At 46.6% G+C, this 14,370-nt stretch overlaps 1 protein-coding gene across 1 annotated transcript in view; it reads left to right on the top strand.

The window, feature by feature from the left end:
- The window catches only part of LOC124271546 (amiloride-sensitive sodium channel subunit gamma-like), a 33,000-nt gene that overhangs the window by 5,450 nt on the left and 13,180 nt on the right, over nucleotides 1-14,370 (top strand). Inside the window, exons 3-6 of the mRNA XM_046706688.1 lie at nucleotides 341-540; nucleotides 900-1,003; nucleotides 7,611-7,774; nucleotides 12,137-12,220. Coding sequence (XP_046562644.1) covers nucleotides 341-540; nucleotides 900-1,003; nucleotides 7,611-7,774; nucleotides 12,137-12,220 — 552 coding nt within the window. The remainder of the gene's footprint in view (nucleotides 1-340; nucleotides 541-899; nucleotides 1,004-7,610; nucleotides 7,775-12,136; nucleotides 12,221-14,370) is intronic.

The raw sequence follows: 14,370 nt of genomic DNA, 5'->3' as shown, positions 1-14,370 counted from the left end.
TCCCGACAGACACCGTCCATCGTGACTCACCCCGTTTCATCCCCACAGACATCCTCCATCGTGACTCACCCCGTTTCATCCGGACAGACACCCTCCATCGTGACTCCTCCCGTTAACCCACACACAACCCTCCATCGTGACTCAAGCCGTTTCATCCCCACATACATCCCCCATCGTGCCTGCTCTCCGTTAACCCCCACACAACCCTCCATCGTGACTCCTCCCCTTTAACCCCCACACAACCCTCCATCGTGATCCCTCCCCGCAGACCCCCTCCAAGTGAGTCACACTCTTGCTCCTTCTTGCAGTGTTTTTACTCCATGTGTGTATGTTTGTGCAGAGGAGGAACGTGGGGTCCTTCTATGACTCACCAGAACTGCCATGGCTGGAGGAAGGGAAGGAGACGGGGCAGTCCGTGGCCGCTCATCAGATCAGCATGGCCCTCGTCAAGATGAACATCAGCACCAGACTCACCATGGGCCACCAACTCCGTGAGATGCTGCAGTCGTGCTCCATCAACGGAGAAACCTGCGGCGCCAAGTGAGTAGAATACAATTGATCTAAATTTCAAGAGCCCCTGTTGCTGAGATGATTTGCTTTTTGCAAAGGTTTGGCTTCATTGTTCCTGCGATAGAAAAAAAAGTCCAGGAAACAAGAACTCAATATCCATACAAACCCAAATCCAGCTTGGTTCAATGCTTGAACGTTTACATATGGAACGGTTCCATGTTTACATGTGGTTGTACACATTACCATAGTTATTGTTCGTAACACTGACGATACATGTTGAAAGATGCTCACCTTAAATTGAATGAAGTATAAAACGTCTTTCAGCTATCGTGAATAACAACAATGCTGGGACAACAGCAAGTAGCAACATGTTGTTTTGTGTTTGCCAGGAACTTCACGATGTTCTACAATAATTTATACGGGAACTGTTACACATTCAATGGTTTCAAGACGGCCAAGGGAATACGCTCGTACAAGTCAGGACCTTTGTATGGTAAGCGACTATATGACGGGGTATTATAGCAAAGAGAAACTAAACAGAAGCCCCTATGTCACAGTCCCGAGACACTTGAAGCAGCCGTTTGTCAGCGGCCGATCACAGTCCACTGTCACACATCTTTGTCCCAGCCCATTTTCTCAACCCCATATTGCAGAACTTTACTCCCACTCCATATTAAAGCTCTTTGTCCCAACCCCGTGTTACAGAACTTTGTCCAACCCCGTGTTACAGAATTTTGTCCAACCCATTGTTACAGAACCTTGTCCCAACCGAGTGTTACAGCCCTTTGTCCCAACCCTGTGTTACAGCCCTTTGTCCCAACCCCGTGTTGCAGAACTTTGTCCCAAACCAATTATGCAAAACCTTGTCCCAACCCCGTGTTGCAGAACTTTGTCCCAATCCAGTCTTACAGAACCTTGTCACAACCCAGTGTTACAGAACTTTGTCCCAACCGAGTGATACAGATCTTTGTCCGAACCCCATGTTACAGCCCTTATGTCCCAACCGCATGTTACAGCCCTTTGTCCCAACCCCGCGTTTCAAACCTTTGTCCCAACCCCGTGTTACAGAACCTTGTCCCAACCCCGTGTTACAGAACTTCGTCCCAACTACGTGTCACAGAACTTCGTCCCAACCCATGTTACGGAACCTTGTCCCAACCCCGTGTTACAGTCCTTTGTCCCAACCCCGCGTCAAAGAACTTTGTCCGACCTCGTGTTACATTCATTTGTCCCAACCCCGTGTCACAGAACTTTGTCCCAACCCCGTGTTTTAACCCTTTGTCCCAATCCCGTGTTACAGAACCTTGTCCCAACCCAGTGTTAAGAGAAACCTTGTCCCAACCCCGTGTTACAGAACTTCGTCCCAACTACGTGTTACAGCCCTTATGTCCCAACCGCATGTTACAGCCCTTTGTCCCAACCCCGCGTTTCAAACCTTTGTCCCAACCCCGTGTTACAGAACCTTGTCCCAACCCCGTGTTACAGTCCTTTGTCCCAACCCCGTGTCACAGAACTTTGTCCCAACCCCGTGTTTTAACCCTTTGTCCCAACCCCGTGTTACAGAACCTTGTCCCAACCCAGTGTTACAGCCCTTTGTCCAACCCAATGTTACAGAACTTTGTCCAACCCATTGTTACAGAACCTTGTCCCAACCCGTGTTACAGCCCTTTGTCCCAAACCTGTGTTACAGCCCTTTGTCCCAACCCCGTGTTGCAGAACCTTGTCCCAAACCAATGTTGCAGAACCTTGTCCCAACCCCGTGTCACAGAACTTTGTCCCAACCGAGTGCTACAGATCTTTGTCCGAACCCCAAATTACAGCCCTTTGTCCCAACCCCTGTGTTACAGTCCTTTGTCCCAACCCCGTGTTTCAACCCTTTGTCCCAACCCCGTGTTACAGAACTTCGTCCCAACCCCATGTTACAGAACCTTGTCCCAACCCCGTGTTACAGTCCTTTGTCCCAACCCGGTGTCATGGACCTTTGTCCAACCCTGTGTTACAGAACTATGTCCAACCCATAGTTACAGAACCTTGTCCCAACCCCGTGTTACAGCCCTTCGTCCCAACCCCGTGTTACAGCCCTTCGTCCCAACCCCGTGTTACAGCCCTTTGCCCAACCCAGTGTTGCAGAACTTTGTCCCAAACCAATGTTACAGAACCTTGTCCCAACCCCGTGTTGCAGAACTTTGTCCCAACCCGGTGTTGCATACTTTGTCCCAACCTTGTCACAGAACCTTGTCACAACCCACAGAAATTTGTCGAAACCGAGTGTTACAGATCTTTGTCCAAACCCCAAGTTACAGCCCTTTGTCCAAACCCCATGTTACAGTCCTTTGTCCCAACCCCGTGTTTCAACCCTTTGTCCCAACCCCGTGTTACAGAACCTTGTCACAACCCCGTGTTGCAGAACTTTGTCCCAGTACAGTGATATAGAACCTTGTCACAACCCAGTGTTACAGAAATTTGTCGAAACCGAGTGTTACAGATCTTTGTCCAAACCCCAAGTTACAGCCCTTTGTCCCAACCCCATGTTACAGTCCTTTGTCCCAACCCCGTGTTTCAACCCTTTGTCCCAACCCCTGTTGTCCTTTGTCCCAACCCTGTGTTACAGACCTTGTCCCAACCCCGTGTTACAGAACTTCGTCCCAACCCCGTCTTACAGAACTTCGTCCCAACTACGTGTCATAGAACTATGTCCCAACCACGTGTTACAGAACTTCGTCCCAACCCCATGTTACAGAACCTTGTCCCAACCCCGTGTTACACTCCTTTGTCCCAACCCCGTGTCACAGAGCTTTGTCCCAACCCCATGTTACTGTCCTTTGTCCCAACCCTGTGTCATAGAACCTTGTCTCAACCCCGTGTTACAGTCCTTTGTCCCAACCCCGTGTCACAGAACTTTGTCCAACCCTGTGTTACATTCATTTGTCCCAACCCCATGTCACCAGTTTGTCCCAACCCCGTGTCAGAGAACTTTGTCCCAACCCCGTGTTTTAACCCTTTGTCCCTGCCCCGTGTTACAGAACTTTGTCCAAACCCAGTGTTACAGCCCTTTGTCCAACCCAATGTTACAAAACTTTGTCGAACCCATTGTTACAGAACCTTGTCCAAACCCCGTGTTACAGCCCTTTGTCCCAACCCCGTGTTACAGCCCTTTGTCCCAACCCCGTGTTGCAGAACTTTGTCCCAAACCAATGTTGCAGAACCTTGTCACAACCCCGTGTTGCAGAACTTTGTCCCAGTACAGTGTTACAGAACCTTGTCACAACCCCGTGTTACAGAACTTTGTCCCAACCGAGTGTTACAGATCTTTGTCCAAACCCCATGTTACAGTCCTTTGTCCCAACCCCATATTACAGTCCTTTGTCCCAACCCCGTGTTTCAACCCTTTGTCCCAACCCCGTGTTACAGAACCTTGTCCCAACCCCGTGTTACAGTACTTTGTCCAACCCTGTGTTACAGAACTTTGTACCAAACTACGTGTCACAGAACTATGTCCCAACCACGTGTTACAGAACTTCGTCCCAACCCCATGTTACAGAACCTTGTCCCTAACCCCGTGTTACACTCCTTTGTCCCAACCCCGTGTCAGAGAACTTTGTCCCAAGCCCGTGTTTTAACCCTTTGTCCCTGCCCCGTGTTACAGAACTTTGTCCAAACCCAGTGTTACAGCCCTTTGTCCAACCCAATGTTACAAAACTTTGTCGAACCCATTGTTACAGAACCTTGTCCAAACCCCGTGTTACAGCCCTTTGTCCCAACCCCGTGTTACAGCCCTTTGTCCCAACCCCGTGTTGCAGAACTTTGTCCCAAACCAATGTTGCAGAACCTTGTCACAACCCCGTGTTGCAGAACTTTGTCCCAGTACAGTGTTACAGAACCTTGTCACAACCCCGTGTTACAGAACTTTGTCCCAACCGAGTGTTACAGATCTGTGTCCAAACCCCATGTTACAGTCCTTTGTCCCAACCCCATATTACAGTCCTTTGTCCCAACCCCGTGTTTCAACCCTTTGTCCCAACCCCGTGTTACAGAACCTTGTCCCAAACCCGTGTTACAGTACTTTGTCCAACCCTGTGTTACAGAACTTTGTCCAAACTACGTGTCACAGAACTATGTCCCAACCACGTGTTACAGAACTTCGTCCCAACCCCATGTTACAGAACCTTGTCCCTAACCCCGTGTTACACTCCTTTGTCCCAACCCCGTGTCACAGAGCTTTGTCCCAACCCCATGTTACTGTCCTTTGTCCCAACCCTGTGTCATAGAACCTTGTCCCAACCCCGTGTTACAGAACTTCGTCCCAACTACGTGTCACAGAACTTTGTCCAACCCCGTGTTACATTCATTTGTCCCAACCCCATGTCACACAACTTTGTCCCAACCCCGTGTCACAGAACTTTGTCCCAACCCCGTGTTTTAACCCTTTGTCCCAACCCCGTGTTACAGAACCTTGTCCCAACCCAGTGTGAAAGCCCTTTGTCCCAACCCCGTGTTACAGCCCTTTGTCCCAACCCCGTGTTGCAGAACCTTGTCACAACCCAGTGTTACAGAACTTTGTCCCAACCGAGTGTTACAGATCTTTGTCCGAACCCAAAGTTACAGCCCTTTGTCCCAACCCCATGGTACAACCCTTTGTCCCAACCCCGTGTTTCAACCCTTTGTCCCAACCCCGTGTTACAGAACCTTGTCCCTAACCCCGTGTTACACTCCTTTGTCCCAACCCCGTGTTACAGAGCTTTGTCCCAACCCCATGTTACTGTCCTTTGTCCCAACCCTGTGTCATAGAACCTTGTCCCAACCCCGTGTTACAGAACTTCGTCCCAACTACGTGTCACAGAACTATGTCCCAACCCCGTGTTGCAGAACTTCGTCCCAACCCCATGTTACAGAACCTTGTCCCAACCCCGTGTTACAGTCCTTTGTCCCAACCCCGTGTCACAGAACTTTGTCCAACCCCGTGTTACATTCATTTGTCCCAACCCCATGTCACACAAATTTGTCCCAACCCCGTGTCACAGAACTTTGTCCCAACCCCGTGTTTTAACCCTTTGTCCCAACCCCGTGTTGCAGAACTTTATCCCAAACCAATGTTACAGTACTTTGTCCCAACCCAGTGTTACAGCCCTTTGTCACAGCCCTTTGTCCCAACCCCGTGTTACAGCCCTTTGTCCCAACCCCGTGTTGCAGAACTTTGTCCCAAACCAATGTTACAGAACTTTGTCCCAACCCCGTGTTACAGCCCTTTGTCCCAACCCCGTGTTGCAGAACTTTGTCCCAAACCAATGTTACAGAACTTTGTCCCAACCCCGTGTTACAGCCCTTTGTCCCAACCCCGTGTTGCAGAACCTTGTCACAACCCAGTGTTACAGAACTTTGTCCCAACCAAGTGTTACAGATCTTTGTCCGAACCCCAAGTTACAGCCCTTTGTCCCAACCCCATGGTACAACCCTTTGTCCCAACCCCGTGTTTCAACCCTTTGTCCCAACCCCGTGTTACAGAACTTTGTCCCAAACCTGTGTTACAGAACTTCGTCCCAACTACGTGTCACATAAACTATGTCCCAACCACGTGTTACAGAACTTCGTCCCAACCCCATGTTACAGAACCTTGTCCCAACCCCGTGTTACAGAACTTTGTCCCAACCCTGTGTTTCAACCCTTTGTCCCAACCCCGTGTTACAGAACCTTGTCCCAACCCCATGTTACAGAACTTTGTCCAACCCCGTGTTACAGAACTTTGTCCAGCTCATTGTTACAGAACCTTGTCCCAACCCCGGGTTACAGCCCTTATGTCCCAACCCAGTGTTACAGTCCTTTGTCCCAACCTCGTGTTACAGCCCTTTGTCCCAACCCCGTGTTACAGAACTTCGTCCCAACCCCATGTTACAGAACCTTGTCCAAACCCCGTGTTACAGTCCTTTGTCCAAACCTCGTGTTACAGAATCTTGTCCCAACCCCATGTTACAGAACCTTGTCACAACCCCCGTGTTACAGTCCTTTGTCCAAAACCCGTGTCAAAAAACTTTGTCCCAACCCCGTGTTACAGCCCTTTGTCCCAACCCCGTGTTACAGAACTTCGTCCCAACCCCATGTTACAGAACCTTGTCACAACCCCCGTGTTACAGTCCTTTGTCCAAAACCCGTGTCAAAAATCTTTGTCCCAACCCCGTGTTACAGCCCTTTGTCCCAACCCCGTATTTTGCAGAACTTTGTCCCAACCCCGTGTTGCAGAACTTTGTCCCAACCCCGTGTTGCAGAACTTTGTCCCGACCGCGTGTTGCAGAACTTTGTCCCAACCCAGTGTTGCAGAACTTTGTCCCAACCCAGTGTTGCAGAACCTTGTCCAAACCCAGTGTTACAGATCTTTGTCGAACCCATAGTTACAGCACTTTGTCCAGCCCTGTGTTACAGAACTGTTCCAACTCAGTGTTACAGCCCTTTGTCCTAACCATGTGTTACAGAACTTTGTCCCAACCCAGTGTTACAGAACCTTGTCTCAACCCCATGTTACAGCCCTTTCTCAAGCCCAATGTTATAGAGCTTTGTCCCAACCGAGTTACAGAACTTTGTCCCAACTCAGTGTTATAGAACTTTGTCCCCACCAAATATGTTAATACCCGTTGTGACTGCTGTATATCACAGTCCTATCATGCGCCATATCTCTCTCGTTAAATCTACCTCCACCTCCATTCGCCCGATATCTGACACATATATCCATCTCGTCATTTATGCATGTGATACATATGTGGCTCTGCCTAACAAAGGACCTGTATGCATTCTACCATGACATGTTTCTGAAGATAATGAGTGCTCGACATGGACGAATGAATTACCATCAAACAAACTGCCATTAAAGCAAAGCGTGTCACTGTAAAATTACAAGCAGTGGTATTTCAATGTTTAATTGATAGTTGTGGTAATTTTTAATCACAATATGCCCATTCTCAATAACACAAAAGGAGGCATCTTTCAGTTTCAAACCTCTGATCTATCACAATCGGATGTGTCCAGTCATGCGGAATCATCCAACTTCTACGTTACGAATTGCTTCACTTCCTATGTTTAGCACAAATCAGAGCCGTTTGTTTTGTTTGTAGGGTTGAGTTTGGAGCTGGTGATTGAGCAGGACGAATACATAGGGTCTCTGTCCAGAACAGCTGGAGCAAGGCTGACAATCCATGACCCGTTCCAGTTTCCATTTCCGGAAGACAACGGGATTGACCTTGCCCCGGGAAAGGTCACATCCGTAGGGCTGCGATTGGTGAGCTGAAAGTTTTGGAATTCATTTCATTGCATCTCGTTGTAAGCTGTTATTCCATCAATAACACAATTCATTCTTATCGGCCTTGGGTATGTCAGCGGGTGCTCATGGGTTCACTTACGTTCAAAGCTTCAACTTTCGGTTTGCTCCCTAATAATTAAAACCGCAATCTTTTATTTTTTATTCTGTTTCATCACTGTGTTAAGAGATATGTGGAAAGAAGGTCCGAATGTAATGAAACTCTGAACGCCATGCTATGTCCAGATTATTTATTGCCGAAAGAGGCGGGTGATCAGGCTCGCTGACTTGATTTGACATATGTCAAACGCAAATCAATGCTCATGATGGATTGTCTGGTCCAGACTCTATTATTTATAGTTGGTGGAATATTGCTGGCTGCGGCGTTACACAAACAAACAAACCAGAAATAGATGTATTTATGGCGGTCTAGCCCAAACTCTCTTGTTTCAATGAAAGTAGTTTCAACTGTAACATGCTGTCCATATCATTATGAGTTTACTAGTATATATACTAGCCACATAAAGAAACTGTGCATTGTCAAAATATTATCCCAGTTGATAAGTACGATAACAATGTCAAAGGTCCATATAAACTTTAATGGAGGGATCATGAGACCATAACAAGTCGGGAGAATTTCAATTGAAAAGTCAATCACAATGACGTCACGAGTCCACAAGCGGGACAGGGGTCAAACGACCATGTCACAAGCTCAATAACGGGTATGTCCACCATCGGCATTGAGAACAGCAGTGCATCGACGACGCATAGAGCCTATCAAATGAGCAAGGAAGGCTTGTGGGATGTTACGCCAGATTCTCTCAAGTTCTGTTGCAAGGTCAAGGACGTTATCTGGCGGATGAGGAAGACGGCTTAGACGTCGATCCATCTCGTCCCAAACATGCTCTATCGGGGAGAAATCCGGTGAATTTGCAGGCCAAGGCAGTAAGTCAACGTTGTGACGTGGTGTTGCAAGAAATCCATAGCAACCCTTGCCGTATGAGGGCAGGCATTGTCCTGTTGGAATGTTAACCCAGGGCCATGACGTTGCAGAAAAGGAATTGCCACAGGTCGAAGAATCTGATCCCTGTAGCCCACACCAGTTAAGTTGCCCTGAACAATCACCAAAGGAGTTCTTTGGCGTGCTGTTATTCCATCCCAAATCATCACGGAACCACCACCAAAGCCATTCCTCTCCAAGACACAGGCCTGTGCATAACGTTCTCCCGCGCGTCTATAGGCACGTTGACGTCCATCACTATGGGAAATGTTAAACCTAGACTCATCTGTAAAAACAACATTTCTCCACCAAAACAAGGGTCTGCGGACATGATTTCGGCCCCACATTCGGCGAGCTTGTCGATGACGTTGTGTCAGGATTGGCCGTATGGCGGGACGTCGTGGTCTGATCCCGTGATGACGTAAACGTTGTCGAACTGTGTTGGGGTGGAAACGGCGAAGTCCTGGGATGGTTCGGGCAGTCATCACTGCAGTCTGAAACCTGTGGCGAAGATAGGTCACCCTTATCCATCTGTCCTGTCTTGGCGTTGTTACACGTGGGCGTCCAGAACGTGGCCGATCGATGACGTCATTTGTGTTCTGGTAGCGTCTCACCAGTGCAGAAATGGTGTTCCGGTGGCAGTAGAAATGTGCAGCCACTTGTCGTTGAGACATTCCCCCCACGGACCATCCCAATGGCCTCATGACGTTGTGCAGACGTGAGCCTTGGCATGCTATGCGTTTCAATAGCGGTTTAATTTTTTGAACGATCGCATGTTTCGGTGGCGTTGTTTTCCAAATGGGCGATGACGGCTCGAGAACGGTGAGGTCTGGCGTTGTCATCCTTTAATATAGGACGGCTGGCAAAGGAATGGTTATCATTATATGACACGGCGGCGGTATCGAGTACTTCCTGTTGAGAACGTTGACCACTGAGTGTGCCAGGCACTGAATAAGATCCAGCTTGCAGTCATGCAAAACGCCACCGCATATCATCTTGAGCCACCAACAAAGGGCTCAGCTGCATGGCCCATCCCCTGGTGTTATGCTTCGTTACGGCATCACCATACACGACGACGTCTGTCGTTAACGTGAAGAAAACGGCGACTTTTATCAGACCAATGGCCTCAAGTTGCAGTTGACCCAGGGACGTGTTATCCGACGACACGGCCTCAGACCGGCCTACAGCTATCTTCTGCTGGTATCGGTAGAGAGTCGGGCTTTCGCTCTCCATTGCTGGCGCAGTTCTTTGGCATGGGTCATTGGACTGTATTGTGCCTGACGAATTAGGACTGGGTCATCACTGGTCATCTAATATCCATGCGGGTAATGTTCAAGTTAGCACCGCTGTTGCGACAGGACATCCTTGCGTCATACATGTCCATAACTTGTATTTACTGGAAATCTACGCGGTACCATTGCATGAAAGGTTTTTGTACTGTTGTCCTTTAAATCCGGTCACACATATTTAATACAGTATACTGTTATAAATCTATGATAACCCAATGTGCTTGGCGTCCTCGCACCACGAGAACATGTGACCCGGAACTTTTGAGCTATTGTGTCCAGCATGTGCTTTACTTGTTTATTCCAATATGCAAGGTTAGCATTGCCTGTTTGGCCCATACTTTTATAACTTTTGTCATTATGCTTATGCGGGTATGTCCAGGTGTGAGATTTGGACAAAGTGTTTTGATGACATACCACATTTCCCCACATCAAGCTGGCCTGTTTACATCGGGTAGAAGCAAGCTAACATAAATAGTAATAACTAAGAGCCCTAAAACACGCACTTGTCTGCAAGGATCAAAGTTTTTATTATTTAGAAATTTTGAGAACTGGTGTAGGGGGTTGGAGGAAGGAAGGGGGTTCTTCCAGCAGCTTTCAAGCACCGACCAAAATATCAATCCGTTCTGTGACAAATATCAGTTTCCTACCCCTGGAACTACCCCCTCCCGCCTTCCTCGCCAGACACATTAGCAGATACTCAGTCCCTCGGTGTCTTAAAAACTCACTAGAATATATATCCCATTCGTAATTTGGAACTGGTATGTTTTCAAACTCATTCATGTATATTTACATACTGTCTCACTATTTATATTCATCGCTGATTTCGACTACAAAGATTGCTTGTTTAAAGTAATTGTATTCGTTGCATGAATGCAGAGCCTAAATAGAAGGAACGATAATCCGTTTCACATGGACGGTCTGCGATTTTGTATGCATTGCAAACATTTTGGCTTCTTTTTGTTAAGCAATCTAAAGGATATATCGCCTTTGACTGAACTTATTAATGTTTAATAGAAACAATAACGTGTCTTTAGTAGCAGCCCATTCAGGCGCTACAGATCATGAGGTAATTTTGTTTGGATGCAGATCCCTCGACACAACCTGGAGGATGACGCTTGCCTAACATACATTTCTGTCTTTCTGTAAAGACGTTTGACTGAGAGATGTACACTGGGGCTGCTTGAAACTTTCATGAGCGTGATTGTCAGTCAGTCCTGAGCCCAACCTGTTCCTGCGTGAAATCACTTAGATGTTCACATGGGTCTTCTGGAAAAAAAACCCCGTTTCTTGCAGATACACCCAAGGGGCACATACATACAACGAATAAAGTAGACCCTTTATAGTATCTAGAAGAAGTATAGAAGACATTGCATACGTGGGAATAGTACTCGAAATGCGAAAGCCTATGCAGAATACTCTTTCAAATCAGATAACTATCCTACAACCTAGGTATTCAAATGAACTGCTTTAATATGTAACGCTGTAGATTTGACAGAATTGTTCCTCTCACGTATTTGGTTTCGTTTGTATGTTGTTTAACGCCGCAGACATCAATATTCCAGCTACTGGCCGCGGTCTGTCAATAATGGAGTCCAAGATCAATTCTAACCCGGGTCTCTTCTCATGTGTCTTTATGTCTAGTTTTCTATGTTTATTGAACAACGTGGAACAGTACGTCCTGAACACAACAAAGAAACTACAGATAAGTGAGAAGACATATGCAATGACGTTGTCCTGTTGTCCTGTAAACCAAATTCAGAACGAAACCAACTGAACGAAGCCCCCCGACCCCACTTTCTCAAGAGTGTGCACCACCCTTCTCAAAAGCTGTTTCCGCCCCTGTACTGCATCCGTACCTTACAAACCAGCACACGCCCCACCCCCCCAAAAAACCCCAACTGAAACGCGCTTTCGGAATCTGATTAAAAAAAGCCGTTTTTGAGAATTTACATAGTATTTATCCCATTTGTTTCAGAAACTCTGTGAATGTAAAGAAAGCACCTAGTTCATGATGTTAAGGGTTATTGTTAATATCATGCTCTGTTTCGTATTTAGAAAGTGGTGAAGAAGAAAGGTGAGCCATACAGTAACTGTGTCCGTGGAGGGAAGATCGCTTACAAGGGGAAGTACTCTGTTGAGGTAAGTACTTGTGCTATCCACTAACAAAAGGGGATTAGAAACTGTGGTGGAGCACTTTCAGGGACACTTATGTCTGTTTACATTTCCACCATGTCTGACTAGCCATGAGGAGTTTGCAGTCATAGAGAATTTAAATGATATTTTGACATTTTGATCTCATCTAAAAAGAATTTCCCATATGTCGATTATATTCCGTACTATACAAATAGAAATATATCCATATAGAAATAGTATATTAGATGAATAAGGTAAATGCAAATTTTTAAAAGATATAAGAAAAATATGAAACATGGTTTTCCCGAAGACATTTTCCTGACAGAATGGCCTCGAAAACCTTTCCCCATTAAATACATATTTGAATATAAGGAAGAGAAGGGAGGACCTGACGAAGGCTGAACCTTCCTAGCCTCATTTCGAGGGTGGAATGGTTTGCAAGATGTGTGGATATACTGGCCTCTCTATTACTTCCTTGGGGAAGAGCTGTCCAGAAAGGATGTTTCGGCATTTTGTTCTTGATAATGTTTTGTTCTGTTAAGTATGGTGTGGCATGTTCCGAAAGCTCTTCAACTAGTATGGCTTTTATACACCAGAGCCAATATATTTGGAACCTAAAATTAATTGATTGTTGATAAGCAAATCTGGGGGCCTCAACAACTGACAACTGCTCAAAGTTATTGGTGTGCGGAATGCTGTCATGTCATTCAGTTCTATTGCAAGAGATGTTGATTGTCATCTGTCGACTATCAGCCGACTGGTAAGGAAAGACCAGCATCCTATTAACGTTGGTGACAGTAGCGTTCACACCGTTTGTCCAACAGATGGCCTAAACTCGGCCGGGTATAGACCTATCTAACGCCCGTTGTTTTCCCGAGAGAACATAGCAGCACGAATTCACAATGTCGTTTAGAAAGTGGCCAAATGTAACATATGTTATATTTGGGAGTACACTGTCTTAGTAAAGTACTGATTCTGGTACTTTTGTTGTGTTCAGTCCCATCCGGGACTAGTTTGGTGTCAAGCTCGACGTCACTGAAGTTGCATGTCATGGAGAAGGCACCAAATCGGCCCAAAGTCAATTTCTTTTGTTCATTTATTGTGTCTGGCGCAACTGACAGAAGCACTGCATGCCCACAACGGAATGCCTCGGAGCAATAACCGTTTGGCTGGGGTCAATTGATTTTGCGGGGACATCTCTCACATGACTGTAAACGTAACCTTGTGGCGATTAAACCAAATCTGAATGGACAATTTTTAAGGGTATATTATTGACTTCCTAGATTGGGTTCTTGTATCACATTCTTTGAACACAAGGCCAGTGTTTATGGACGACAATGCTTGGCCACATAGTGCTCGTGCCGGTGGAGATTTCTTACGTAATGAGCAACTCTACCTTGGCCCACCAGGGGCTCCTTTCACGAAGCAACCATTAAAGAATGGGTGTTAAGGTTAACCTTAGTAAAGGTTGCTTCGTGAAAGAAGCCCCAGATCTCAATCCCACATAGCATGTTTGGGACTTTATTGGTCGCAAAATAGGCCAGATAGATCTTCCAGTACAAAACCGTGATGTATTGTAAAAGCCGCTCCTCAAGAAGGGAACGCAATACTTCAACGTAAAATTCGGCATTTGATACAGTCAGCGAGGAGGAGGCTCGGAGATGTTGTTGTAGTTGGGAGATGTTACACCAGATAACTATGTGATATGTGAGGATTGTATACCAAAATCTTGAAAATAACTGCATTTCATACGACCATAGCTATCGGCATTACAAAATGATTTTTTTTGGCCATGTTTTGTTTCTATGAATAAACTACATTTGTCGTTGTTTTACCACATGATTTTTCTATGAGGGTCAATGTATCCAGACCCGTGAAGATCCGGGGTAGAATAGGTCTTCAGCAACCCATGCTTGCCACAAAAGGCGACTGTGCTTGTCGTAAAAGGCGACTAACGGGATCGGGTGGTCAGGCTCGCTGACTTGGTTGACACATGTCATCGGTTCCCAATTGCGCAGATCGATGCTCATGTTGTTGATCACTGGATTGTCTGCTCCAGACTCGATTATTTACAGACCGCCGCCATACAGCTGGAATATTGCTGAGTGCGGTGTAAAACTAAACTCACTCACTCACTCAAGGTATCAAGATAATAA

Source organism: Haliotis rubra, unplaced genomic scaffold (assembly GCF_003918875.1).
Source record: "Haliotis rubra isolate DU_JTF1 unplaced genomic scaffold, ASM391887v1 Scf161, whole genome shotgun sequence".
Lineage (NCBI taxonomy): Eukaryota > Metazoa > Mollusca > Gastropoda > Lepetellida > Haliotidae > Haliotis > Haliotis rubra.
Note: the sequence above shows the minus strand (reverse complement) of the source record. Positions and strands in the feature narration are given on the sequence as shown.